Source organism: Hyla sarda, chromosome 3 (genome assembly GCF_029499605.1).
Source record: "Hyla sarda isolate aHylSar1 chromosome 3, aHylSar1.hap1, whole genome shotgun sequence".
Lineage (NCBI taxonomy): Eukaryota > Metazoa > Chordata > Amphibia > Anura > Hylidae > Hyla > Hyla sarda.
Window position 1 is genome coordinate 236,302,122 of NC_079191.1, and position 27,669 is coordinate 236,329,790.

Sequence of the window (27,669 nt, forward strand, 5' to 3'; positions counted from 1 at the left end):
AATTATTTTTCTTATTGGATTTCTTTTCAGTCTGACCACAGTGCTCTCTGCTGACACCTCTGTCCAGAGCAGCATAGGTTTTCTATGGGGAATTGTTCCTGCACTGGACAGTTCCTGACATAGACAGAGGTGTCAGCAGAGAGCACTGTGGACAGACAGCAAATTCAAAAAGAAAAGAACTTCCTCTGTATTATACAGCAGCTGATCAGTACTGGAAGGATTAAGATTTTTAAATAGAAGTAATTTACAAATTTTTTCAACTTTCTGGCACCAGTTGATAACAAAAAAATATAATTTTTCCACCGGAGTACCCCTTTAATGATTAATTCACACCTACAATATGTCTACTTCCCATCATTTGATAAACTTTATTTAACTTTTTTAGAATGTTAGAAGGTTTATAAGTTTAGCAGCAATTTTCCAGATTTTCAAGTAAATTTCATGACCTGATTTTTCAGTTCTGAAGTGGAATTGTGGGGCCTCTATGTTAGATACCACAATAAATCACTTCATTTTAAAAACTGCACCCCTAAAAAAGTAGTCAGAATGCCATTAAAAGAAGATTATTAACCCTTTAGGCATTTCACAGAAATGAAAGTGGAGGCGGAATTTTAAAATTTCATTTTTTTGCAGATTTTCTATTTTAATCAATTTTTCTGTAACACAGTAGGTGTTGACAGAGAATTGCAACTCAATATCTATTCCCCGAATTCTGATGTATTTAGAAATATCCCATATGTGGCCTTTAAGCGCTACGTGTCTCTCACACAGGCCTCACACATGAAGGCGTGTTGTATGGATTTTGGGGCCTCCTTTAAGGGTGCGTTCACACGCTCTGTTTTTGCGGGTTTTCCGCTGTGTATTTGAAAGGGTGCGGGCTCTTCTCGGCTATGCGCAGCAGATTTTCCACGGAGGAATTTACGCTGCGGAAAATCCGCCGCAAGCCCCATTGAAGTCAGTAGGGACTGCGGCGGATTTTCCGCAGCGTAAATTCCACCGCTGACAATCCCGCAAAAACAAAAAGAGAGCGTAGTTTAGGATATTTTCCTGGCATGACAAAGTTGCAGAGGCCTTTGGGTGCAAAAATATTTTTGGGAGACTAGTTGACGCTTTCATTGGTACCATTCTGGGGTACATGTGACACGTTGATCGTTTTTTATTTTACTTTTTATGAGGTGGTATAAATAAAAAAAAAAAGAAAATTCTGAGTTTATGAGTTTGTCACGCGGTATAAATGACATGTTAGCTTTACTCTGCAGGTTGATATGATTATGGTGATAAATTCATATATTTATTTATATTTTAGTACATTTATACCATAAAAATTCAATTTTGTTACTTTTTGGGGCTTACGTTTCTACGCAGTATTTTTGGTAAAAATGACACCTTATAATTATTCTGTAGGTCCATACGGTTAAAATGATACCCTACTTATATACCGTATTTATCGGGGTATACCACGCACCGGCCTATAACACGCACCCTCATTTTACCAAGGATATTTGGGTAAAAAAAGTTTTTTACCCAAATATCCATGATAAAATGAGGGTGCGTGTGTGCGCGTGTATAACCCGATATACCCCCAGGAAAGGCAGGGGGGGAGAGAGGCTGTCGCTGCCCGCTTCTCTCCCCCTGCCTTTCCTGGGGTCTATAGCGCTGCTGTCGGCCCTTTTCACCCCCTGGTTATCGGCGCCGCTGCCCGTTCTGTCCCCCTGACTATCGGTGCCGGCGCCGATAGCCAGGGGGAGAGAAGCGGCGCCAACAGCCAGGGGGAGAGAAGGGGCAGCGGCACCCATTGCCGGCGCCGCTGCCCCATTGCCTCCCCCCATCCCTGGTGGCATAATTACCTGAGTCGGGTCCGCGCTGCTCCAGGCCTCTGTCGTGCGTCCCCAGCGTCGTTGCTATGCACGGCGCGGCGCTCTGACGTCATGCGCCGCGCCGTTCAGTGCATAGCAACGACGGAGGCCTGGAGCAGCGGAGCAGCGCGGACCCGACTCAGGTAATTATGCCACCGGGGATGGGGGAGGCAACGGGGCAGCGGCGCCGGCAATGGGTGCCGCTGCCCCTTCTCTCCCCCTGGCTGTCGGCGCCGCTTCTCTCCCCCTGGCTATCGGCGCCGGCACCGATAGTCAGGGGAACAGAACGGGCAGGGGCGCCGATAACCAGGGGGTGAAAAGGGCCGACAGCAGCGCTCTAGACCCCAGGAAAGGCAGGGGGAGAGAAGCGGGCAGCGACGGCCTCTCTCCCCCTGCCTTTCCTGGGGGTGTATCGGCGTATAACACGCACACAGACTTTAGGCTAAAAATTTTAGCCTAAAAAGTGCGTGTTATACGCCGATAAATACGGTAGGTTTGATTTTGTCTTACTTCTGGTAAAAGTAATAGTTTGCACGAAAATTAGTACGTTTAAAAAGGTCATCTTGTGACCCACATTTTTTTATGGTATACAAAGTGACCAAAAATACGCAATTTCGTACTTCGGAATTTTTTTACGTGTACGCCATTGATCGTGCGGTTTAATTATATTATAGTTTGGACATTTACACACGCGGCAACCACATGTTTATTTTTGTTTCCATTTTTTTTTATGGGAAAAGGGAGGTGATGCAAACTTTTATTAGGGGTTAAATTTTTTATTTTTTTTTTGATGGGATGTTGATGTGATATTTCTGTTAGGGTGGCAAAATGTATGCTTTTATGTATACTTATGTATACTTTTGTTTTGACGCAGATTGCACATTTTCCGTTTATCCAATACACCTCATTTTACTACTGAAATATTACTGTGTCTTTCAGATATTTGATCAAAATTTTATTGAATCTGCCAGGGGTGCCTAAACTTTTGCATACGACTGTATATTTACTAATCCACTAAGACTGTCAGGCGTGCTCAGTTCAACTGCATATTGCTTGTTAGTCCCTACTATGCCTGCAAGCAAGCAACTTTGCTTCAAGGGAAAACCCCTTTTAGGCTGGAATTCCACTGAGGGTTTTTTTTTTGTTTTTTTTCCCAAAAATACCGTAAAAAACGCCAATTTACCCGCAGCAAAAAAACGCCACTTCCAGATGTTAGCTGCAAGTCAATAGTAAACTGCAAAATGCCAGATCCACTTGGTCTTTTTTATTTTGTTTTGTTTTATCCTTTTGGCGTTTTTCAGCAATTTAGGGCTCAGAGGCTGGTTTTCCAAAATGCCGGACAAAACCTAGTTTGGCCTTTTTTGTATAGAAATCGTGGCATTTTCCTCCCATAGAAGTCTATGGGAGAGCAAAAACGCCAAGAAAAAAAACGTTTTTGCCGGCGGTCTTTATTCTTCTTTTTTGGACTTTAGCAATCCCAAAAAAAGTGATGGAGACACCTTTTTTTATTAAAATTTTGTAGGGTACCATAAAAAAAAAAAATTTAAATAAAATTTTAAAAAATACAGTAGTGATGGAAAAAAATTGTATTTAACGAAATGTATCTTTTTTTAACGAAGAATTGTATTAATTTTTAAACAGGGATCAATTTATGTGTTCGAGCAGGGACCAAAAAATGTAGCCGACAATAAAAATGTAGTGTGCGTTTGATTTTTTTCAAAACATTTTTTTAGGTAGTTCTTCTACTCCCAGCATGGAACACACACTGTTCCATGATGGGAGTAGTAGTACCTGTACTAATTTACAGATCGTCCTGGGTCCGTTGCAATCCTCCTGTATAATGTATAGATGCGGCCAGATGCTCTTCTATGGTCCCCTGCACTGCCGTATATATACATATTCATATTTCCCGCAGAGAGCTGTGATTGGTCAGAAGGTTCCAGCCAATCACAACTCTGTGGGAGATCCGCCCGCATCTATACATAATACAGGAGGATCACAGCTGGTGTCAGGAGTGACATCCACTGTGATCTGTTCTTAACTACAAGTACTACTACTCCCAACATGGAGCACACTCTGCTCCATGCTGGGAGCTGTAGTACCTGCATTAATAGACAGATCGCAACAGGTGTCAGAAATTACACTTGCTGCAATCTGTCTATTAATGCAGGTACTACAGCTCCCAGCATGGAGAAGACTGTGCTCCATGTTGGGAGTAGTAGTACTTGCAGTTAAGGACACATCACAGCAGATGTCACTCCTGACATCCACTGCGATCATCCTATCTATTGCAGAGATGGAGCGGCTGTATACAGCACTCGCATCTCTGCACTATACAGTGACCCCCCGACCTACGATGGCCCCGAGATGCAATCATTTCAACATACGATGGCCTCTCAGAGGCCATCGCACGTTGAAGGCAGCATCAACATACGATGCTTTTGTATTTCGGGGCCATTGCATAAACGGCTATTCGGCAGCGCAGACTGCTTAAACTGCCACCAGATAGCCGTTTATGGTGCCCCGTGTGGTCCGCTGACGATCACTTACCTGTTCTTGGGGCTCCGGCGCGTCCTCTTCGGGATCCTCTGCATCGTCGTCATCACGTCGCTGCGCACGCCGTCCCGTCATCCAATAGGAGCGGCATGCGTAGCGACGTGATGGCGGCGACAGAGCGAGGATGCCGGGGAAGCAGAGGCCTTGCCGGAGCGTCGGGGATACCCCGGGAACGTGGCGACAGCGATGGGAGGCGACATCCAGGGCATTGGTGATGAGCGGTGACGGTCCGGAGCGGCGGGGACACGCGAGTATAACTTCCAATACCATTGATCTTCAACCTGCGGAGCTCCAGATGTTGCAAAACTACAACTCCCAGCATGCCCGGACAGCCGTTGGCAGTCCGGGCATGCTGGGTGTTGTAGTTTTGCAACATCTGGAAGTCTGCAGGTTGTAGACCACTGTCCTATACTTTACATTGCACTGATCCCTCAACAAACGATGGTCCATTTGGAACAGATTACCATCGTATGTTACTCATATTTCCCTCAGAGAGCGGCGATTGGCTGCAAACATTCGGCCAGTCACCACTCTGGGCGGAAAATATGAATAAGTGATGTTCTATTCACATCACTGGCCAGAGTACAGAGCAACAGAGCAGAGATGCGCGCGCTGTATAGAGCCGCATCTCTGCTATTTTATGGACGATCACATCGGGTGTCAGGAGTGACACCCGGGGCGATATACCTATTAATAAAAGGTACTACTACTCCCATCATGGAACAGTGTTTTCCATGCTGGGAGTAGTAGTACTACAAAAAAAAAAAAAAAAAGTTAAACACACACACTATAAAAAAAAAAAAGTATATTAAAATTTAATTATTAAAAAAAAAAATATATACATTTAGTTCAATACATTTTTTTACATCCCTACTGCATCTTTTTTTATGGTACTCAACAAATTTTGTACAAAAAACACCAAAGGGGACAAAAAAAGGCTAATTCCACACAAAGGTAAAAACGCTAGAAAAAAACGCCAAAACGCAGGGAAAAACAGTGGCAGTTTTTCTGGTGTTAAGGCTCGAATTCCATTGAGGCTTAAAGGTACGTTCCCACCTGGCGCATTTTGCTGCTGCGTATTTAATTTCCCATTGAAGTCATTGGGTAGGAAAATAAGCAGTAGGAAAATACGCAGCAGCAAATATGCAGCAAAATACGCCAGGTACCCTTAGGGCTCATTCAAACAAGCGGATTTATTTTCAAACTCGCAGTGTGTTTCCTGCCACAAGCTTAAAAGGTGGTGGGCTCTCCACAGGAGATTTTTGGCTGCAAATTTCTACTGTGTGAAAATCTCTGTCTTAGACCCTATTGACTTCAAATGGGGTCTTTGGCGAATTTTCCACTGCTAAAAATTTCCCCCGGACAGCCCGCAGACTTTCAGTGGAAAACAAGCTGCAAGTTTGAAAATAAATAGGCTTTTTACCAATTTTACCAATCCTGCAAATTTTGAAGGTTTCACTTTCACATCATTCACTGAGCAGAATTTTTTTTAATTTTTTTTTTTTTTTTATGTGGTCAGTACGAATACAGCAATATACAATTTAGAGTGTTATCTAATGTTTTAACCCCTTAAGGACTTCACCCATTTTGGCCTTACAGGGGTACTCTGGTGGAAAATTATTTTTTTTAAAGCAACTGGTGCTAAAGAGTTAAACAGATTTGTAAATTACTTCTATAAAAAAAAAATCTTAATCCTTCCAGTACTTATTAGCTGCTGAATACTACATAGGACATTATTTTCTTTTTGGAATTCTTTTCTGTCTGTCCAGAGTGCTCTCTGCTGATACCTCTGTCCATTTTAGGAACTGTCCAGAGTAGCATATGTTTGCTATGGGGATTTTGGCCTGCCCTAGACAGTTCCTGACATGCACAGAGGTGTCAGCAGAGAGCACTGTGGTTAGGACAGAAAAGAAATCCAAGAAGAAAAGAATTTCCTCTGTAGTATTCAGCAGCTAATAAGTACTAAATAGATGAAAAATTTTTAATAGAAGTAATTTATGAATCTAACTTTCTGGGACCAGTTGATTTAAAAAAAAAAAAATTCCACTGGAGTAACCCTTTAAAGGACCAGGCCAATTTTCAAAAAAAATAAAAAATAAAAAAGTAGCAAAACCAAGTAAAAAAAACACACACAACACGCCCATTTTGGGGGCTTCCGATTCTACACAGAGCACTTTTTGGTAAAAATGACACCGAATCTTTATTCTGTAGGTCCATGCGGTTACAAGGATGTGGTTGTATTTTAGTTTACTGCTTTAAAAAAATTCATAACTACATGCACCAAAATTAGTATGTTTAAAAATTTTTTTTTTTTATAGGGGTCAGAAAATGACAAATACAGGGCTATATGGGGGCTCATTTTACGCTGTGATCTGTTTTTATCCTTACCGTTTTTATTTAGATGAGATTTTTTGGATTGCCTTCTATAATTTTCTTTATGGTATATGAAGTGACACAATTCACAATTTTGGAATTCAGTATTTTTTTATTTATTTTTTATTTTTTAACGTGTATACCATCGCCCGTGCAGTTTAACTAACCTTATTTAGATTAGTTTGGGCATTTAGGCATGCGGCACTTTTATTAGGAAAGGGTTAACTCTAAATTTTTTTTTTTTGGTCCCCATAGGGAGCTATACCATGCAACATTTCGATTGAGCTTTGCCTCATCATTGATCAGTGTTATCGGTGCTCTGCCTCACCAGCTTGCTGAAGCTTCCTGGAGCAGCAGAGGGCCGATCAGACCATGAAGAGGCAGGTAAGTGCCCTCCTGCCATCCACTCAGCTGATCGGGACATAGCGCTTTCACTACGACGGTCCAGATCAGCTCCGCTGAGCTGCCGGATCATTAACCCCATATTTTAGACGTCCTGATCAACTTTGATTACTGCATCTAAAGGGTTAATGCCAGGGACCAGAACCCATCAGGTATGAAGCATGCTCAGCTCGTGAGCATGCTTCAAACACTGGTAACTGGACCAGGGTGTACAGGTGCGCCCTCAGTCCTTAAAGAAAAACTTCGATGCCCCCTAAAAAAAATAAAAAAAAATAAACTAATATCAAAATGTAACCCATTCACGTACCTGTCCATAGAGCCTCATATCGTGCAGAATGGTCCAGCCATTCCTGCGCTATGCCTGTCCGAATTTTCCGTTACTTCCTGGTTCTGTGTATGGCCAGCGCAGTGTAAAAAACTACACCTCCCAGAATGCCCGCTAATCACATCTGATTGGCCGGCTGCGCTAGATAGGCATTTGCTGAGCTGAGCCTATGCCAGCTCAGCAAACATGAATACATGAATAAATAAGCAAGGGGGGAGTAGCCGACTCCGGGCTAGGAGGCAGGCAGAGCCCGCAATGACTCATGGGAAGTGTTAGTCACCGGGCTAACATGGCAGCGGAGCGCTGAGAATACAGGGTCAAGCGTCATCAAACACGGGAGAACTACAGAGCTTCCGGTCGGCGGCAGAGAGCTGAATAACACCGGGATCCATTCAATATGCAAAGCGCAAGTATATTACTTTGTTATATAACTTTACTTAATGCATGCTTTGCCCATGAAATGATTTGCATCGGAGTACTCCTTTAACCTCTTCAGGACATAGGGCGTATGGATACGCCCTGAATCCCGAGTCCTTAAAGACCGAGGGCGTATCCATACGCCCGTGGGAATTCCGGCCCCCACCGCTAGCCGGTTGGGGACCGGAGCCGGATGCCTGCTGAAATCGTTCAGCAGGCATCCCGGCATATCGCCCAGGGGGGTCATTATGCCCCCCCATGTCGGCGATCGCCGCAGATCGCTGGACAATTCAGTCCAGCGATCTGCGGCGATTCCGGGTCAATCGGGTCTCCAGTGACCCGATGACCCGGAATTACTGGCTGTTAGGGGCCGTCTCTGACGGCCCCGAACAGCCAGAGCCTGCAGGGGTGAGGTGGCACTGGTGCCACCTCACGATCGCCCTGATTCGTCGGCCGGATTACCGGCCGACCAATCAGGGCGCCTGCTGCGGGTGTCATTACCGCACCCGCTCCGCCCCTCTTCTGGAGGACGTGAGCGGGTGCAGGACGTGCACCCCGGGTGCTGGGGACCCCGATTCCCGGCGCCCCTGTTGGGATCGGGGCCCCAGGAGCAGCTGCGGCGGCGGGACTGACCTGCAGCGTCTGGATCGTTGGAGGTGAGTGACAGCCTCCTGCTGTTGCTTAGCAACAGCTCCCAGCATGCAAAAAGGGCATGCTGGGAGCTGTAGTTATGCAACAGCAGGAGGCAGACCACCACAACTCCCAGCATTCCCTTATGGGCATGCTGGGACTTATGGTTTTGCAACAGCTGGAGGCACATTTTTTCTATGGAAAAGTGTACCTTCAGCTGTTGTCTAACTACAACTCCCAGCTTGCACAAACAGCTAAAATGCATGCTGGGAGTTGTAGTGGTGCATCTGCTGGTTGCATAACTACAACTCCCAGCATGCCCGTTGGCTGTCGGTGACTGCTGAGAGTTGTAGTTTTGCAACAGCTGAAGGCACACTGGTTGTGAAACTCAGTTTTTTTTTACCTAACTCAGTGTTTCACGACCGGTGTGCCTCCAGCTGTTGCAAACTACAACTCTCAGCAGTCACCGTACACCATGCACCGTACATGCTGGGAGTTGTAGTTTTGCAACAGCTGGAGGCACACTGGTTGTGAAACACTGAGTTAGGTCACAAACTCAGTGATACATAACCAGTGTGCCTACAGTTGTTGCAAAACTGCAACTCTCAGCAGTCACCGACAGCCAACGGGCATGCTGGGAGTTGTAGTTATGCAACAGCTGGATGTCCCCCCCAATGTGAACGTACAGGGTACACTCACATGGGCGGAGGATTACAGTAAGTATCTGGCTGCAAATTTGAGCTGCTTTCTTTCTGCTGCAGCTCAAATTGCCAGCGAGAAACTACTGTGAACCCCCGCCCGTGCGACTGTACCCTAAAAACACTACACTACCACAAAAAATAAAATAAAAAGTAAAAAACACTACATATACACATACCCCTACACAGCCCCCCTCCCCTCCCCAATAAAAATGAAAAACGTCTGGTACGCCACTGTTTCCAGAACGGAGCCTCCAGCTGTTGCAAAACAACTCCCAGTATTGTCGGACAGCCGTTGACTGTCCAGGCATGCTGGGAGTTTTGCAACAGCTGGAGGCACCCTGTTTGGGAATCACTGGCGTAGAATACCCCTATGTCCACCCCTATGCAATCCCTAATTTAGACCTCAAATGCGCATGGCGCTCTCACTTTGGAGCCCTGTCGTATTTCAAGGCAACAGTTTAGGGTCACATATGGGGTATCGCCGTACTCGGGAGAAATTGTGTTACAAATTTTGGCGGGTATTTTCTGCTTTTACCCTTTTTAAAAATGTAAAATTTTTGGGAAAACAAGCATTTTAGGTAAAAAAAAAAAATTTTTTTTTTACATATGCAAAAGTCGTGAAACACCTGTGGGGTATAAAGGTTCACTTAACCCCTTGTTACGTTCCCCGAGGGGTCTAGTTTCCAAAATGGTATGCCATGTGTTTTTTTTTTTTGCTATCCTGGCACCATAGGGGCTTCCTAAATGCAGCATGCCCCTAGAGAAAAATTTGCGTTCAAAAAGCCAAATGTGACTCCTTCTCTTCCGAGACCTGTAGTGCGCCAGCAGAGCACTTTTCACCCCCATATGGGGTATTTTCTGAATCGGGAGAAATTGGTCTTCAAATTTTTAGGGGTATTTTCTGCTATTACCCTTTTTAAAAATAAAAAAAATTTGGGAAAACAAGCATTTTAGGTAAAATTTTTTTTTTTTTTTTTACATTTGCAAAAGTCGTGAAACACCTGTGGGGTATTAAGGTTCACTTTATCCCATGTTACATTCCCGAGGGGTCTAGTTTCCAAAATGGTATGCCATGTGGTTTTTTTTTGCTGTTCTGGCACCATAAGGGCTTCCTAAAGGTAACATGCCCCCCAAAAACCATTTCAGAAAAACGTACTCTCCAAAATCCCCTTGTCGCTCCTTCCCTTCTGAGCCCTCTACTGCGCCCGCCGAACACTTTACATAGACATATGAGGTATGTGCTTACTCGAGAGAAATTGGGCTACAAATACAAGTAAAAATTTTGTTCTTTTACCCCTTGTAAAAATAAAAAAATTGGGTCTACAAGAACATGTGAGTGTAAAAAATTAAGATTGTGAATTTTCTCCTTCACTTTGCTGCTATTCGTGTGAAACACCTAAAGGGTTAAAACGCTGACTGAATGTCATTTTGAATACTTTGGGGGGTGTAGTTTTTATAATGGGGTCATTTATGGGGTATTTCTAATATGAAGACCCTTCAAATCCACTTCAAACCTGAACTGGTCCCTGAAAAATACTGAGTTTGAAAATTTTGTGAAAAATCGGAAAATTGCTGCTGACCGTTGAAGCCCTCTGGTGTCTTCCAAAAGTAAAAACACGTCAATTTTATGATGCAAACAAAGTAGACATATTGTATATGTGAACCAAAAAAAAAATGTATTCGTAATATCCATTTTCCTTACAAGCAGAGAGCTTCAAAGTTAGAAAATTTTCAAATTTTTCATCAAATTTACGGATTTTTCACCAAGAAAGGATGCAAGTATCGACAAAAAATTTACCACTATGTTAAAGTAGAATATGTCACGAAAAAACAATCTCGGAATCAGAATGATAACTAAAAGCATTCCAGAGTTATTAATGTTTAAAGTGACAGTGGTCAGATGTGCAAAAAACGCTCCGGTCCTTAAGGCCAAAATGGGCTCCGTCTTGAAGGGGTTAAGCAACAAAGACCAAGGGCGTACCGGTACACCCTTGGTCCTTAAGTGTGTAAAAAAATAAAAATAAAGAAAAAACACATTCAAATTCTCCACAATTCCATATTTTGACTAACTTTTTTCTGTCTATAGAGATTTTTATAAAAAAAAATTTTGGGGATGCGAGATGATAAAAATAGACAATTATTATAAAGAACCATGTTTTTATTGGTGCCAATTTGGGGTCCAAAGGATTTTTTGCTCGCTTTTTACAATTTTTCTCTGGGAGGCAACAATTAAAAAGAGGTGTTCCGGTCATTTGTATCATTTTATTAGACAGTCTGAGCCAATTAGTAAAAAATAAATAAAAATTATATTTTTTGGTTTTATTTTTTAAAAAGGGATATTTTTTCTCTTTTCATTTATAGGACTCCCTTTATGGGATCAACAGTGGGCTCACTTTCCAATTTCTCTTAATGTCACCGTTCAGGTCACTCACCACATCTATGAACCCATGATTGACCTTGTCCGATAATGAGCTGTCTTTGGCAGTGCTAAAAGTGTTTTGTTTTTTGCAGTTTTCTTTTTAAATCCCCTCCTCCCCCAATAAACAAAAAACATTAATATAAACTCTCATAAATAACCCCCCCCCACAAACCATACATTTAGGGATTTAAGTTCCTAATATCAGGTTTCTCAACTTCAGGAAGCGGAAGTCATACTTTACAGAATCCTGAGCAGTCAGGAAATAGTGATAACCTTGGATATGCTATACAAGAGAACAACAATATACAGTGATCCCTCAAGATACAATGGTCTCAACATACAATATTTTTTAACCAACAACTGTCTTTTCTGGACCACTGTAACTTGAAACCAGACTCAACATAAAATGCTATGGACAGTTCCTGTAAAGATCCAAACAGAGTGCATTTCACTAGTAAACACCTGTATTATTGAAATGCAATCACTGATTTGTGGTCTTGTAGCGCCTCCCTACAGTATAGTGCAGTACTGCACTGCTCTTTACCTATGCCAGGATTAGCTGTTCCTATGGACACCAGTTGAGGAAAGCTCCATGTTGTAACTCGGCTGCAGTGTGGTCTGTACAAGACCCTAAAGAAGCTCCAGCACTCTCTGCATAAAGTGATTTATAGCTTTCATAAGCCATTTATGACATATATGTTCGTACTTGCTTTATCTGTGTTGGTTACAATGTCATTTTTCTTAAATCTTAATTTTTTTTCTCTTATTTTTGGGTGACATTTTGAAGACTTTGGAACAGATTCAGTTTTCCATAGAGTTCTAGTCTCAAGATACAATGGTTTCAACATACAATGTTTGTCCTGGAACCAATTAATATTGTAACTTGAGGGACCACTGTATATATCTACATAAAGTAAAACCCCTAAGACAGCCAGGAAAAAAAATTAAAAAATATCAAGAGGTGCTTCTCTTATAGAGCATTGATAGCATTTCTTGGCCCACAAAATCTTTAAAGGGAATTGATCATCAGTATTATCTATTGGCATAGGCTTGGAGTACGGGTGACACTGATGAAAATGATACTTAAGGATCCCCAATCAGTCCTTCTGTTTCAACGATATTTCTTTTCTTGATATGCTACTTAAAGTGTACCTGTCATTATCAAAATCTTTTTATATAATGTAGAAAACAACATTATATGTATACTTGTAATACACATTGGTTAAAACATTTGTATATTTTTGTTCTTGCAGCTATTGCCTGCGAGTCTCTGTGAGGAGAGCAAATACAGGCAGTGTAGACAACTTGGGTGGTGTGGGTAGAAAAGCTCTGTGCACTGAGGCTCCGTGAGACGCTCCAGGCCCACACTGCAGGATGATTGACAAGCCAGGAGCCTGCACAGAGCCCTACTTGTCCTGTCCTCACTTCCTGTATTTGGTCTTCTCATAGAGACACACAGACAATAGCTCCAGGGAAAGCATTTTTTCCCCAAAAAATATACACTTTTTTTTTTTAACCAATGTACATAAAAAAATAAAAAAAAATTATATAATATAATATTATCTACATTTTATAAAAAGTTTGTTAACTGGTACACTTTAAAAGCTTGGTACACAGGGGGCATTCCCAAGCCCCCCAATGCATGGTAATGTCAGTCTTCAATGTTCACAGGAAGCTTCTATGCTGCAGAATGGAGCTTCACTCTAAGGGTACGTTCACACTGCAGAATCTCACCTCGCATAATTCCGCGGTAGGACCGCGCTGCACTGTGTCGTCACTATTGACGGCTATGCAGTGCTCGCGGAATTCCGCCCAAAGAATGAACATGTTCATTCTCTGTGCGGAACAATTTCAGCAGTGGAATTGTCTTGTGGAAGACCCATTCACACTGATGGAAATGTTCCTCAGGGAATTCCGCAGTGTGAACGTATCCTAAGGCATGTATAAATAGTGTATTCAAAGCACAATAGGGACTTTGAGAAGTTCTGTATACAATACAACTTACTATGAAGATGTGATGTTCTGTGATAGTGTTCAGAGTTTCAATCCTGAGAATCTCCCCCAATACCCTAAACTTAAAGCATAACACCTCTTCTCCACATGTGCAGCAGGTCACAGGAGGCATGAAGTGAGGCTGAGTGGAGCTCCATTCTGCAGCATAGGAGCCTCAGCATGGGGGGGGGGGGGGTGCTTCCTATGAACATTGAAGCCAGATGTCAATATGCACAGGGGGCTTGGGAATGTAGAAGTTTCACTGTATATACATTTTGGTTGGACAACCCCAGAATTTAAATATCCCAGAAATAAACCTGATCTACTAGTCACAGCAGCTGCTTATCTCACTTCTCCAGAGATGACTAGTAGCTCCATTTCTATACTTGACCTGTAGTGACCCCACTTCCTGATCACAGCAGGACTCCATTAACCCACCTAAAACTCAGCAGTCAAGGCAGAACTTTAGCCTGTTCCTTCCCATATATCTCAGAAAGGACAACTACAAGCATTACTCACTGCATAGCTACATACACTAGCCTTCCGTCAGTAGTTATGTATAGACTCAGACAACACCCCATAATTGTTTGTTATATTGGGAATCATGACAGCAGTACTGGATCCATCCACAGACAAAACACACTGGGGAAGATTTATCAAAACTTGCCCAGAGGGAAAGTTGCTGAGTTGCCCATTGCAACCAGATCACTTCTTTCATTTCTCAGAGGACTTTTCAAAAAAGACAGACGCTAATTGGTTGCTATGGGCAACTCAGCAACTTTTCCTCTGGACAGGTTTTGTTAAAACTGGCTTTTGGGGTTTATCAGGTTCCATTGAGGCATCCATCACTTTGATAAAAAATATGACACCATGTTGTGCTTCTCTTCCCATCAAAATCAGACAGAACTATCGAAAGGAACTCCTAAGAGAACAGATGAGGGTAGTGTGGATACAACCCGAGACCAATGCAGGAAAACACCGCAATATTATCCCCATAACAACACAAATGTAAGTCCGGACTGGACCTGATGAAGAGGGAGTCCAACCCCTTGAAATACATAGTCCTAGCGCTGCATTCAATAAACCATATTCTACTTCCCTTCTACCGTGGTCTGAATCTCTTTTGCTGATCCGGCATCTGCCACACAAATTACGGTGAAGTGCCAACTGGAGCATTTTTTCTTCTATCCACTCCTGCGTCACACTACAGTCCTGAGATGATCCTCGGATGGGATAGCTCCTGGCTGCACCCCGGCTACCTGCCCACGGGTTGGGCGATACGCATCATTAGATGCTGTGCTCTTAGCACAACACTATCAGGTGAGCAGAACTTATCACCTGCCTTTGTCCCATTTCTATACCAGAGTAACGGCACATTGTCGCACATCTTTGGTCTCCCCCCCCCCCCCCCCAATCTTCAATAATTATCCCCAAAACGACACAAATGTACATCCTGGTGCCCTGGTACATATACGTCCTATACATGACAAGAGCACTGGAGTGGTGCTCGTATCATGCAGGGCAGATCCCAGTTGCTATCAGCAGCCGGGGACCCGCAGGTAATGGCGGAGATCAGTGATCACACTGATGCCTGGCGCATTATGCTGGCTGCAACCCCACTTCCATATAGCTATATGGGAAAGCCGTTTGGCAATCTACAGAGCTATATAGAGGGGGCATGATACTTCTTTAAGAGGTTATATAACAGCCGCTGTATACCTTCTCTGCCTGTCTGTAACCACTTCTGCTGGAGAGATCAGTGAGAGTATATAGCCACCGAGCAGCAGGAAAGCCTGGTCCCCAAGGCTGGTTTTCTAGTTGCCATGTTGATCCGGTTTTGTCCAGCCTTTATAGCACACAATCTCGCATTAAGATAAAAGGGTTGTATTCCCAGGAAAGCAGAAGAATGTCAATGACTAAACTATTTGACAGAACTTTCTACCACCCATTATATAAAAATGCATGGACATGACACACTAGAGAAAGATGCTGCTCCTCCAGGTAAGTAATCTCATTTAACCCATTGCTACATCATGTGACAGACTTAACCATCACTACTCTTACAGTGCCATCTGTTTTATTCCATCACAGTTGCATCTATACGTTTCGTTATTGTACATGAAGCATGTGACTAACATTTGTACCATCAGAAAATTACATGGTTTTAGGTGTCTCAGCAAGTGGTCAGTCCAAGGTCTGCTGACTTCCTGTGGACTATAAATTTCAAACTTCTCTTGGCAGCTCCCAGACCCTTCACACCTCTATCTGTATACTGCTGTCTATGTGGGATTAGGATATATAGTAGTTATACACCTTCCCTGTACACATGTTGCATTTTTTTCAGTCTTTGACGCGAGTTTCCCACCATTGCATAAATCATACATTTATTTTTTTTGTAAGTTCAGCGCCACAGTATCCCATGTATTAGATGACCAAGTGCAGTGATTTAATGCCCCACCATCAGCCAGATGATTTAGTGCAAGCCAACATTGAGCCAATTTGATGCCTCCTACATAAGCTTTAACAGGTAAGCAGAACATGTCACGCTCCGCCCCTCAATGCAAGCCTATGGGAGGGGGCGTGATAGCTGTCATGCCCCCTCCCATAGGCTTGCATTGAGGGGGCGGAGCGTGACATCACACGGGGGCGGAGGCGTGACGTCACACGCCGTCAACCCTGTGGTCGCCAGTAATCACACCCGGAGCGAACACGCTCCGGGGACTGATTATAAACGGGGTGCCGCGTGCAAGATCACGGGGGTCCTGAGCGGCGGGACTCCCGCGATCAGGCATCTTATCCCCTATCCTTTGGATAGGGGATAAGATGTCTAAGCACCGGAGAACCCCTTTAAGAGGATTGCTGTGTTGCATTGTCTGTTTTTAATAATTCTACACTAAAGGTTGGATCCTTTAACATAACCAGACTGTTAGATCGATAATGATACTCCATTAGAAAAAGACTCCCGCCTCTTATTCGATTGCATATAACAAGTGTAATCTCACTAGCACTGCATAAGAGTGCCTGCCATTGACATGCCTCAGTGATGACTGTCATTTCTTCACTGACAGTGACAGTTCCTTTAACTAGATAGCCTTTTTCACAATGTGTAGCTTAAAAGGGTTTTCCTATGAATCATTGTCAAACCAAAAATCACATCAGTGTTGAGCATTGTTTAGAGGAGATTCATTAGAGGGTTACTCCGCTCCCCAGCTTCCAGAACATTGAGTTCCTGAACGCTGTGTGTGGGCTTCCGTGTTCACGCACGTCCCCTCATGACGTCACGCCCCATCATGTGACCTCACGTCCCACCCCCTCAATGCAAGTCTATGGGAGGGAGGCGTGACAGCCGCCGTGCCCCCTTCCCATAGGCTTTCATTGAGAGGGCAGGCCGTGACATCACGAGGGGGTGGGCATTAACGTGGAAGCCCGCACACAGAGCCCGCACACATGTGAACATTGAGTTCCTGAACGCTGGGGAGCGGAGCAACCCTTTAACAGAGTCTGCCCAAAAACAGGAAAAACTAAATACGGCAAGCAGTATTTTTTTCTCTGCTCAACTCCTGCAAAACAACTGCCCCCTGATTGATACCCAACGGACCCCATTCAAAGTCAATGGAATCAGTCCTGTTCATGTCCGTTGTGCAATGGACTGTCCAGGCTGTTACTAGAACGGCCTCTGCGATGGAACTTCCCGCAAGGTGCCCCATGCTATTGTGAACTTAGCCTATAAGCAGTTTATAAGTATTTTACATTGTTTGTAGCATAACAAATAACCTTTTTATATGATTTTACCATCATGTGTCCCTTTTGTGCATCTGCTAATCTCTATTGCAGAAAGTGGGCTCTGGACAGAATCTGTCTCCTCCTCCTTCTGGCAGCTTAGAATATACAGTATTACCTTCTTACTCTCCCTACAGAAGCAGGTTTTTTCTATACTGCCATGTTGCTTTTGTTTCTTGACAAGTAAGGCAGAAAACCGCGGGCAAAATTTGCTAAGCTTTCTGTGCTCGTTTTCAGGCATATTTTTCACTATTTCTGTACTTGACCTTTATGTTCTCATATAACATTAAATGTACCATATTAAAGGGGTATTCCAGGAAATCTTATTTGACTATGCTACAGGGGCTGTAAGGTTAGTGTACCTGTGTACAGGTGTGTGTACCTGTGGTGACAGTGGTCTCACAATTGTCATCCCAATATTTTTAACAGAATACAAAATTACACAGTTCTGTGGTTTTCCCAGGTTTCAGTAAGGCCAGACCATGGCATCACTAGTCAGATGTGCAAAGGGAGCCTGTCCTGCTTCAATGGGTGGAGCGACCGCTGGGTGGGAGAGAGATCATTTTGTAACAGCTGGAGGTACCCTGGTTGAATGGAATGCAACTCGTGTTTCAAGGATGGGGTGGCTGATGTGTGGGAGAGAGGAAAGTGACCTCAAACTTACAAACAAGGAACTATGGGATGTGTAGCTTGAGAACGAAATCCAACTGGAAATACCAGTTGGCAAAAAGCTAGCCACAGTGTTATGGTAATCTCACAACATAGCCATTTAGCCCCAAAACAAGCGCAGATCCTTCCTAAGCATGTCCATTACTGTCTGCCAGGTATGTACTAAAATCCCCTTATGGTGGATAAGATAATCCCTTTAATTATTGAAGTTTAGACACTGACTTTGTCCAATTAATAGCATGGCTTGTGTGTGCTTAACTGGAAGTGCATGGCATAAGTGCGCCAAGAAAAAGTGCCATTTTGCCCCCACGATTCTTGTTTACAGATGTGGAAGATTTATCAAAATTGCCACAAATGATTTACATGTGGAAATGCTACATATTTTCCACTGCTGTTTTTTTTTTTCACCGCGCTTAAGAGGACCCTAAATGGGTTGGAGCACAACAGACACCGCAGAGTTGTGACGGATCCCATTAACTTTCCATGGGGTCTGTTGGGTGTGCATTATTTTTGAAGAGTTGAGTGGAGAAAAAATATCAGACATGCAGTCATTTTTTTTTACGCTCAACTCCCGTCATTTTGTAATGGAACTCCCTTTAGTGGAGTTCAGCGGCAATGTGAAAGGGGCCTAAATCACAGTGTGTAGGGATCCCACCGTTTGCCATTTGGGCATCATGAAAATGTGAACAAGTGCCTTTAAAATTGTCTGATAAAATTTATTTTATTATTGTCCCAGGCTGCCTAATAAAACACTTTAGCTCTCCTCCGTTCGCTCCCTTGTAGCTCCGGCATCAGGGTGTCCCATCCACCATTTGCAACTCTGCTTTCTCCAGAGCTGCAGAATGTAGAGGCCACAGCTGGTGGAAGTGACAGTGCTGCTTGCCAATCACTGGCCAAGGTGTGACACCGCTATGCCCATTAACCCCTTAAGGACACATGACGTACTGGAACGTCATGTGTCCACTCCCGATCTATAACGCGGGGCCACGGCGTGGCCCCGCGTCATAGCGGTTCGGGCCCGGCCTCTAACAACGGCCGGGACCCGTGGCTAATAGCGCGCGGCATTGATCGCTGTGCCGCGCGCTATTAACCCTTTAGACGCGGCGTTCAAAGTTGAACGCCGCGTCTAAAGTGAAACCGAAAGCATGCCGGCTAGCTCAGTGGGCTGTTCGGGATAGCCGCGGTGAAATCGCGGCATCCCGAACAGCTGACAGGACAGCGGGAGGGCCCCTACCTGCCTCCTCGCTGTCCGATCGCCGAATGACAGCTCAGTGCCTGAGATCCAGGCATGAGCAGTCATGCGGCAGAATCATCGATCACTGGTTTCTTATGAGAAACCAGTGATCAATGTAAAAGATCAGTGTGTGCAGTGTTATAGGTCCCTATGGGACCTATAACACTGCAAAAAAAAAGTGCAAAAAAAAAGTGAATAAACATCATTTAACCCCTTCCCTATTAAAAGTTTGAATCACCCCCCTTTTCCCATAAAAGAAAAAACACAGTGTAAATAAAAATAAAAATAAACATAAATGGTATCGCCGCATGCGGAAATGTCCGAATTATAAAAATATATCGTTAATTAAACCGCACGGTCAATGGCGTGCGCGCAAAAAAATTCCAAAGTCCAAAATAGTGCATTTTTGGTCACTTTTTATATCATGAAAAAATGAATAAAAAGCGATCAATAAGTCCTATCAATGCAAAAATGGTACCGTTAAAAACTTCAGATCACGGCGCAAAAAATGAGCCCTCATACCGCCCCATACACGGAAAAATAAAAAAGTTATAGGGGTCAGAAGATGACAATTTTAAACGTATTAATTTTCCTGCATGTAGTTATGATTTTTTCCAGAAGTGCGACAAAATCAAACCTATATAAGTAGGGTATCATTTTAATCGTATGGACCTACAGAATACATATCAGGTGTCATTTTTTCCGAAAAATGTACTACGTAGAAACGGAAGCCCCCAAAAGTTACAAAACAGCGTTTTTTTTTAAATTTTGTCGCACAATGATTTTTTTTCCCGCTTCACCATAGATTTTTGGGCAAAATGACTGACGTCATTACAAAGTAGAATTGGTGGCGCAAAAAATAAGCCATCATATGGATTTTTAGGTGTAAATTTGAAAGAGTTATGATTTTTTAAAAGCAAGGAGCAAAAAACGAAAATGCAAAAACGGAAAAACCTCCGGTCCTTAAGGGGTTAATTATAGAGTAAAGCTGGCATGTCTACAGCTCCATTCGGCTCTGGGAAGAAGACTGACTGCAGAGACCATCGGGAGATGGGGCACCCTTTTACCCAAGCTACGAGGGAGGGGAGATGGGTGAGTTATAGTGTTTATTTTATTAGGCAGCTTGTGATAATAGGAAAATAATACATTCCACCAGACAACCCCTGTCATGTAAGCAGGGAGAAGACGTGGCTCAAGCTCCTTACAGGACATTGCACTCAGCCTATTACCAGCCGAGGCGGGACATCGCTGCAGCCGGTAATACGCTGAGTGCAGTGTGACTCACTGTCCCCAGGAAGCAGACCAGGACCGGAGGACCAGGACACCAATATCGATGCAACGGGAGAATTATTATTATTTTTTTCTGTTTTTAGCAGCCCTGACACAGAGGTAATGAAAAAAATAACAAAAACAATTATTTATAGCCAATACACTTCAATGGGATTCTGCTGCAGGAATTTCACTGAAGAGAGTTGGCTATAAATTCATGCAGAATTCAGTGGTGTGCACCCGGCCTTACACAGGACGATCTGCAGGACGGGGGGGGGGGGGGGAGAGGAGCAGATTAGGACTCCTATAACCTCATGCCATAATGGAGTTGGCCCCATATAGAGTGAAAAGCATAGGGAACTCATTAGTGCACTGCAGGGGATCAAGGCATGGCCTTCCGCTATATACAGTGGTCCCTCAACATACGATCCTAATCCGTTCCAAACGGACCATTGTTTGTTGAAACCATCGTATGTTGAGGGATCCATGCAATGTAAAGTATAGGACAGTGGTCTACAACCTGCGGACCTCCAGATGTTGCAAAACTACAACACCCAGCATGTCCGGACAGCCAACGGCTGTCCGGACATGCTGGGTGTTGTAGTTTTGCAACATCTGGAGGTCCGCAGGTTATAGACCACTGTTAGAGAAAGTTGTACTCACGTGTCCCCGCCGCTCCGGACCATCACTGTTGCCCTGGATGTCGCCGTCCATCGCTGTTGCCGCGTCCCCGGGGTGTTCCCGACGCTCCGGCAAGGCCTCTGCTTCCCCGGCATCCTCGCTCTCCATCACCGACATCATGTCGCTACGCACACCGCTCCTATTGGATGACAGATTGGCGTGCGCAGCGACGTGATGACGTCAATGGAGAGCGCCAACAATGCAGGGGATCCTGAAGAGGACGCGCCGGAGCCCCGAGGACAGGTAAGTGATCGTCAGCGGACCACATGGGGCACCGTAAACGGCTATCCGGCGGTGGCTGAAGCAGTCTGCGCTGCTGGATAGCAGTTTATGCAATGGCCCCGACATACAAAAGCATAGTATGTTAATGCTGCCTTCAACATGCCATGGCCTCTGAGAGGCCATCGCATGTTGAAATTATCGTATGTCGGGGCCATCGTAGGTCGGGGGGGGGGGGTCACTGTAGAAATAGCAGGGGGCACATAACTAAGCCTGAAAGTCCTGGGGTGGTAACATAGTGGGAGGCAGTGCCCAGATTAGGGGTAGAGGTTGGACACCTGCTGGATCATACCATATGTCACCAGGTGGACCCCAGAGCAGTCACATGACCGCACACCCAGCCATGTTCTCCCCATATACAAGCACTACACTACACAGCTCTCCTCACCTTCAGCCGGACCTCGTAAGTAGTGTAGCGGTTCCGGCCCACCCCGACCGTCTGGGGGTTGCTCACATCTATTTCCAGGAAATTGCTCGGCGGCCCGTACGCGTCGTTCAGGTTCTGGGGTTTGCTGTGCAGGCGGCGGGTATCTACCACTGTTTCTGCCATGTGTCACGGCTGACAGAGAAAACAACAGTGACCTAAGCGGAACGAATTTGGTGCGGTCCAGTTAGCTGCCGGAAATGGTGGCCGTGATCAGTCAGGTGACAGACGCGGCGGCGCGCACAAGATGACAGACAGCCCAGCACACGTGACCTGAGGGGGCTGCGCGTGAAGTCACGTGATTAGCGTGCTGCTGTATAGTGAACTCCTAATTAGAGATGGGAAGTGTAGTTCATTTTGGAGACTCCTTCTCCATCATCTGTTCAGCAGATCAGCTCATTCAGTTATATTAGTTTATTGTTTCCCAGAGACACTGCTGAGAAGTGACTGAAAACCGCCATCTGGTCTATTCTATCTTAAAACTGCTATAGGCTATGCTTAATAGTTCCCTGTAAAGAGATCAGATAAAGTATGTTGCAATATTAACCCCTTAAGGACCAGGCACATTTTCACCTTAAGGACCAGGTCAATTTTATTTTTGCGTTTACGTTTTTTCCTCCTTGCCTTCTAAAATCCATAACGCCTTTATATTTCCATCTACAGACCCATATAAGGGCTTGTTTTTTTGCGTGACCAATTGTACTTTGTAATGAAACCTCTTTTTACCATAAAATGTACAGCAAACCTCCCCAAAAAAATTTTAGGGAGGAAATTTAAATGAAAACTATAATTTTGCACATTTTGGAGGGTTTTGTTTTCACACTATACACTTTACGGTAAAAATGACGTGTTCTTTATTCTGTGGGTCAATACGATTAAAATGATACCCATGGCTAGATACTTTTATATTTTTGTACCGCTTAAAAAAAAAATCTAAAACTTTTTGTGCAAAATCAGTAATCTAAAATCGCCCAATTTTGACCACCTATAACTTTTTCATTTTTCCGTATATAGGGCAGTATGAGGGCTCTTTTTTTGCATCGTCATCTGTACTTTTTATCAATACCACATTTGCATATATAAAACTTGTATATCATTTTTTAGTAATTTTTTTTTATAAAAATGTGACAACAAAGCAGCATTTTTGGATTTTGTAAACATTTTTTACGTTTACGCCATTCATCATACAGGATCATTAACATTTTGATAGTTCGGACATTTACGCACACAGTGATACCAAATATGTTTATTTAAAAAAAAATTACACTTTTTGGGGTAAAATGGGAAAAACTGACAATTTTCATTTTTATTGGGGAGGGGATTGTTCACTTTTTCTTACTTTTTATTTTTACATTTTAAAACTTTTTTTTTTTTTACACTTTTTATGTCCCCATAGGGGACTATCTATAGAAATCATTTGATTGCTAATACTGTTCAGTGCTATGCATAGGACATAGTATTGATCAGTATTATCAGCTATCTCCTGCTCTGATTTGCTTGATCTCAGACCAGAGCAGGAGACGGACGGAGGCAGGTGAGGGGACCTCTGTCCGCCATTACAGATGACCGGATTGCCGCGGCAGCGCTGCGGGCGATCATCTATTTTATCATGCGCATTGCCGCAGATGCCATGATCTGTATAGATCACTGCATCTGAGGGGTTAATGGTGGACATCCGCGTGATCGTGCATGTCGGCCATTACCGGCGGGTCCCGGCTGCTTATAGCAGCCTGAACCTGCCGTGTATGACGCGAGCACCGATCCGATGCTCGCGGTCATGCACAGGACGTACAGACCATTTTGGCCTTTAAGGAAATCTGTAGTCGTAATTTTTCAGAATCCCCTGTGCCCAGGCTGCAAAAAGTATCAAATCAAACTTTAACTCACCTTCCGTCATTCCCCCGTTTCGCCATATCGGTGTGCTTGTCTGCTTCCTAGGGACGATGAGTCATCTTGCGCTCAGCGTACCGTCGGCCGCAGCGATATCCCGTCTCTGCTGGTGATAGGCTGAGTGCAGTGTCATGTAAGGAGACTGGGCCCCGCCTTCTTCCTGCTGCTCAGGCTCCATACAAGACAGTGAGGGGTTGTTACATGATATGAGGGCTTGTTTTTTGAGTGACCAATTGTCCTTTGTAATTACATCACTCATTTTACCATTAAATGTACGGCAAACCCCCAAAAATATTATTTGTGTGAGGGACTTGAAAAGAATACTGAAATGTTGCTATTTTTGGAGGGTTTGGTTTTCAGGCTGTACACTTTATGGTAAAAATGCCATGTTTTCCTTATTCTTTGAACAAAAAATGATTAAAATTATACATATGATTACATACTTTTCTATTATTGTACTGCTTTAAAAAACTCAAACCTTTTTCACAAAATTAGTATGTTTAAAATTGCCCTATTTTGAGGACCTATAACTTTCTCATTTTTCCATATACGGGGCTGTATGGGGGCTAATTTTTTGCGACATCATCTGTATTCTGTGTTTATTTTGATACCACTTTTGGGTATATGTGACAATTTGATTGCATTTTATTTATTTTCTTTTGGAATGTGATGTAACCAAAACACAGCAATTTTGGACTTTCTTTTTTTCACATTTATGCCGTTCACTGTACGGAATCATTAACATTATATTTTAATAGTTTGGACATTTATGCAGGCAGCGATACCAAATGTGTTTATTTAAAAAAATTACGCTTTTTGGGGGTAAAATGGGAAAAAATGGCAATTTGCAATTTTATTGGGGAAGGGGATTTTTCACATTTTTTTACACTTTTTTTTACACTTTTTTATGTCACCATAGGGGACTATTTAAAGCAATAATTTGGTTGCTAATACTTTTAAGTGCTATGCATAGGCATAGCACTGATCATTATTATCGGTTATCTTCTCTGGTCTGCTTGATGTCAGACCAGAGAATAAGACGCCGGGAGATCAGCAAAGGCAGGTGAGGTGACCTCTGTCCTTCATTCTGGATGATCTGATCCCCGTGGCCATGTCGTGGGCGATCAGATTATCCATCAGAACACCTGCATTGCCCCAGAAGCCGTAATCTGTACTGCTCACGGCATCTGAGGGGTTAATGGGGGAGATCAGCGCAATCGTTGATGTCCGCCATTACCGGCGGCTCCCTGGCTGCTGACCAGATGGGACCTGCCGTGCATGATGTGAGCACCGGTCCGGGACTCACGTCATGTACAGGACGTTAATGTACGTCCTGGTGAGCTAAGTCACATTGCATCAGGACATTCATTTACGTCTATCGCCCTTAAGAGGTTAAAGGGCCAACCATTAATTTAAAAAAACAGCTGATATCTTTCAGAAGCAGCAGCACATCTGTCCTCAGGTTGAGTGTGATATTACAGCTTGGATCCATTCACTTCATAGTGCAGTATTTACCAACCAGGGTGACTTCAGCTGTTGCAAAACTACAACAACTCCCAACATGCTGGAAGTTGTAGTTTTGCAACATAGTGATCTCAATATAGTGAATTTAGAGACTACAGCCCCTTATATACTAAGAAGGCTGGACTACAGCCCATTGGCTGACAAGCCTGGAGGTCCTGTACCCAGGGAACTCTGGGTACATCACATGACATTATCACATGACCCAGGAAGGCCCTAAACATTTATACCATCTCTATGTACATACTGAACAATAGGTACAATACATTTATAATGCATTAAATGAGGGAGTAATTGATAAGCAAGGGGGAAACAGCCCTGCAGGAGAGCCCTGGGGAATGGAGTGACTCTAACTGGGGGTTCTTAGGACAGGAACAGGACAAGGTCCTGTACTGGGACACCACACAACAGAAACACAGAGATTTCTCCACTTTTCAGGCTTTGTATTCAATAATTGCGATTACAAACCTAAACGTGTAAACACAGCCTTAGGCTCTCATATAGTAGTGAAGGACTCATCACGCTAGGTTTTTACACAGGTTTTTTTTCTGCCATTCTTTTTGGAAAACTGCCACTGCAATTTTTGAGCCAAAGTCAGAAGTGGACCCATGAGGAAGAAGAAGTATGAGGCTATGCTCACACATTGGAATTTTCCGCAGCAACAGAGTCCCATTGATTTCAGTGAGATTGTGCCGAGCTGTTCACATAGCAGAATTTCCATGCTGGGAAAATCGGGCACAGAAATACAAATTCTAGTGCCTGTAGAAAGAATAGACACGTCTATTCTTTCTGCGGACTCGGCACGGAAATGTATTGCCGTCTATGATGAGGCACACTTTCAAGCAGTCCCAGCGGCGGCATGTTCCAAACAGACATTTATATTTTCCATTCCTTCCGAATACAATTTTTGTTTTGGCTGAAGTGGCAGTTTTCCAAAAATGTCAGAAAAAAACCTGTGTGGAAACCTAACCTTAATAAGTCACATGTATTGGGAGCCTCTATTACTGGCATGAAAACTGTCCTTTGTGTTGCTAAAAGTGTCAAAAACCATCATAAATATTGCAATATGTAACAATATCATAAATGTACTCACACCATAAAAGACCATTTCATGTCTATTATCCTACCCTGATTATAATTTCTGACACATGACAATGATGTGGTAAAGTAAAAGAAGTTAGATAGAAAAGTCATGTGTGTTAAAGTGTGTACTCTGTACTTTAGTCTCTAACCCAATTAGAGAACCTGACAGACTGGCAATTTATTTCGTAACACTTTAACATAATCTCTCACCAGTGTTTTGGTCTTCTGCACTACCTTTTATGAGGGCCACAGGTATAGACTCAGCTTGAGGATGTATAGTTTTCTCTGTGCTAAGACAGCATTTTTATGTAAAAAACTGTTTAATCCCCTAAGGGGTACTAAAGGGGTACTCTGCCCCTAGACATCTTATCCCCATACATCTTAACCCCTAGGATAGGAGATAAGATGTCTGATTACAGGGGTCCTGATGCTGAGGATCTCTCCTGCAGCACCAAACCCCCCCCCCCCCCCCCCCCCATCATTAGCTGTACGGAGCTAAGTTTGCACCGTGGCTGATGACACACGATATAGGGTCCAGAGTATTGTGCCGTCTCGGCTCCACCCCTTGTGACTTCATGCCCCGCCCCCTTAATGCAGGTCTATGGGAGGGGGCATGGCCGTGACGTCACGAACCGTCGGCCAATGTATCGTGAGTCATCAGCCACGGAGCAAACAGCTCCGTACAGCTGATGACTCGGGGGGTGGGGACCGCCACAATCAGACATCTCATCCCCTTATCCAGACATCTCATCCCCTTAAGGACACAGACCATTTTGCCCTTGAGGACACTGCAAATTTTTATTTTTGCATTTCTGTTTTTTACTCCTCTCATTCAAAGAGACATAACTCTTTTATTTTTCCACCTACAGACCGATATGAGGGTTTGTTTTTTTGCACTATCCCTTTCATTTAACCCTAAAATGTATTATGCAACTGAAAAAAATATGATTTGTAAGGGAAAACTGGAAAGAAAACTGCAATTTTGAAATTTTTGGGGTGGGAGGGAGGGTTTTTTCTTTTTTACACAGTGCCTTTTATGATAAAACTGACATGTTATCTTTATTCTGTGGGTTAATACAATTAAACAATAACTGTCTTTACATGCTTTTCTATTATTGCTTGAGGCAGTAAATACATTTTAGTGCTAATAGTCAATATTGATAGTAGA

The 27,669-nt window shown here is 43.6% G+C and overlaps 1 protein-coding gene across 2 annotated transcripts in view; it reads right to left on the reverse strand.

The window, feature by feature from the left end:
* SNX3 (sorting nexin 3) overlaps nt 1–22,255 on the reverse strand; it is a 52,177-nt gene extending 29,922 nt beyond the window's left edge. The window contains exon 1 of one of the 2 annotated variants that reach the window (XM_056566259.1): nt 21,972–22,255. In XM_056566259.1, the coding sequence (XP_056422234.1) occupies nt 21,972–22,133 (162 nt within the window). In that variant the 5' untranslated portion in view covers nt 22,134–22,255. The remainder of the gene's footprint in view (nt 1–21,971) is intronic. The other variant, XM_056566258.1, reaches the window with a different exon arrangement.
* Nucleotides 22,256–27,669: the final 5,414 nt, after the last annotated feature.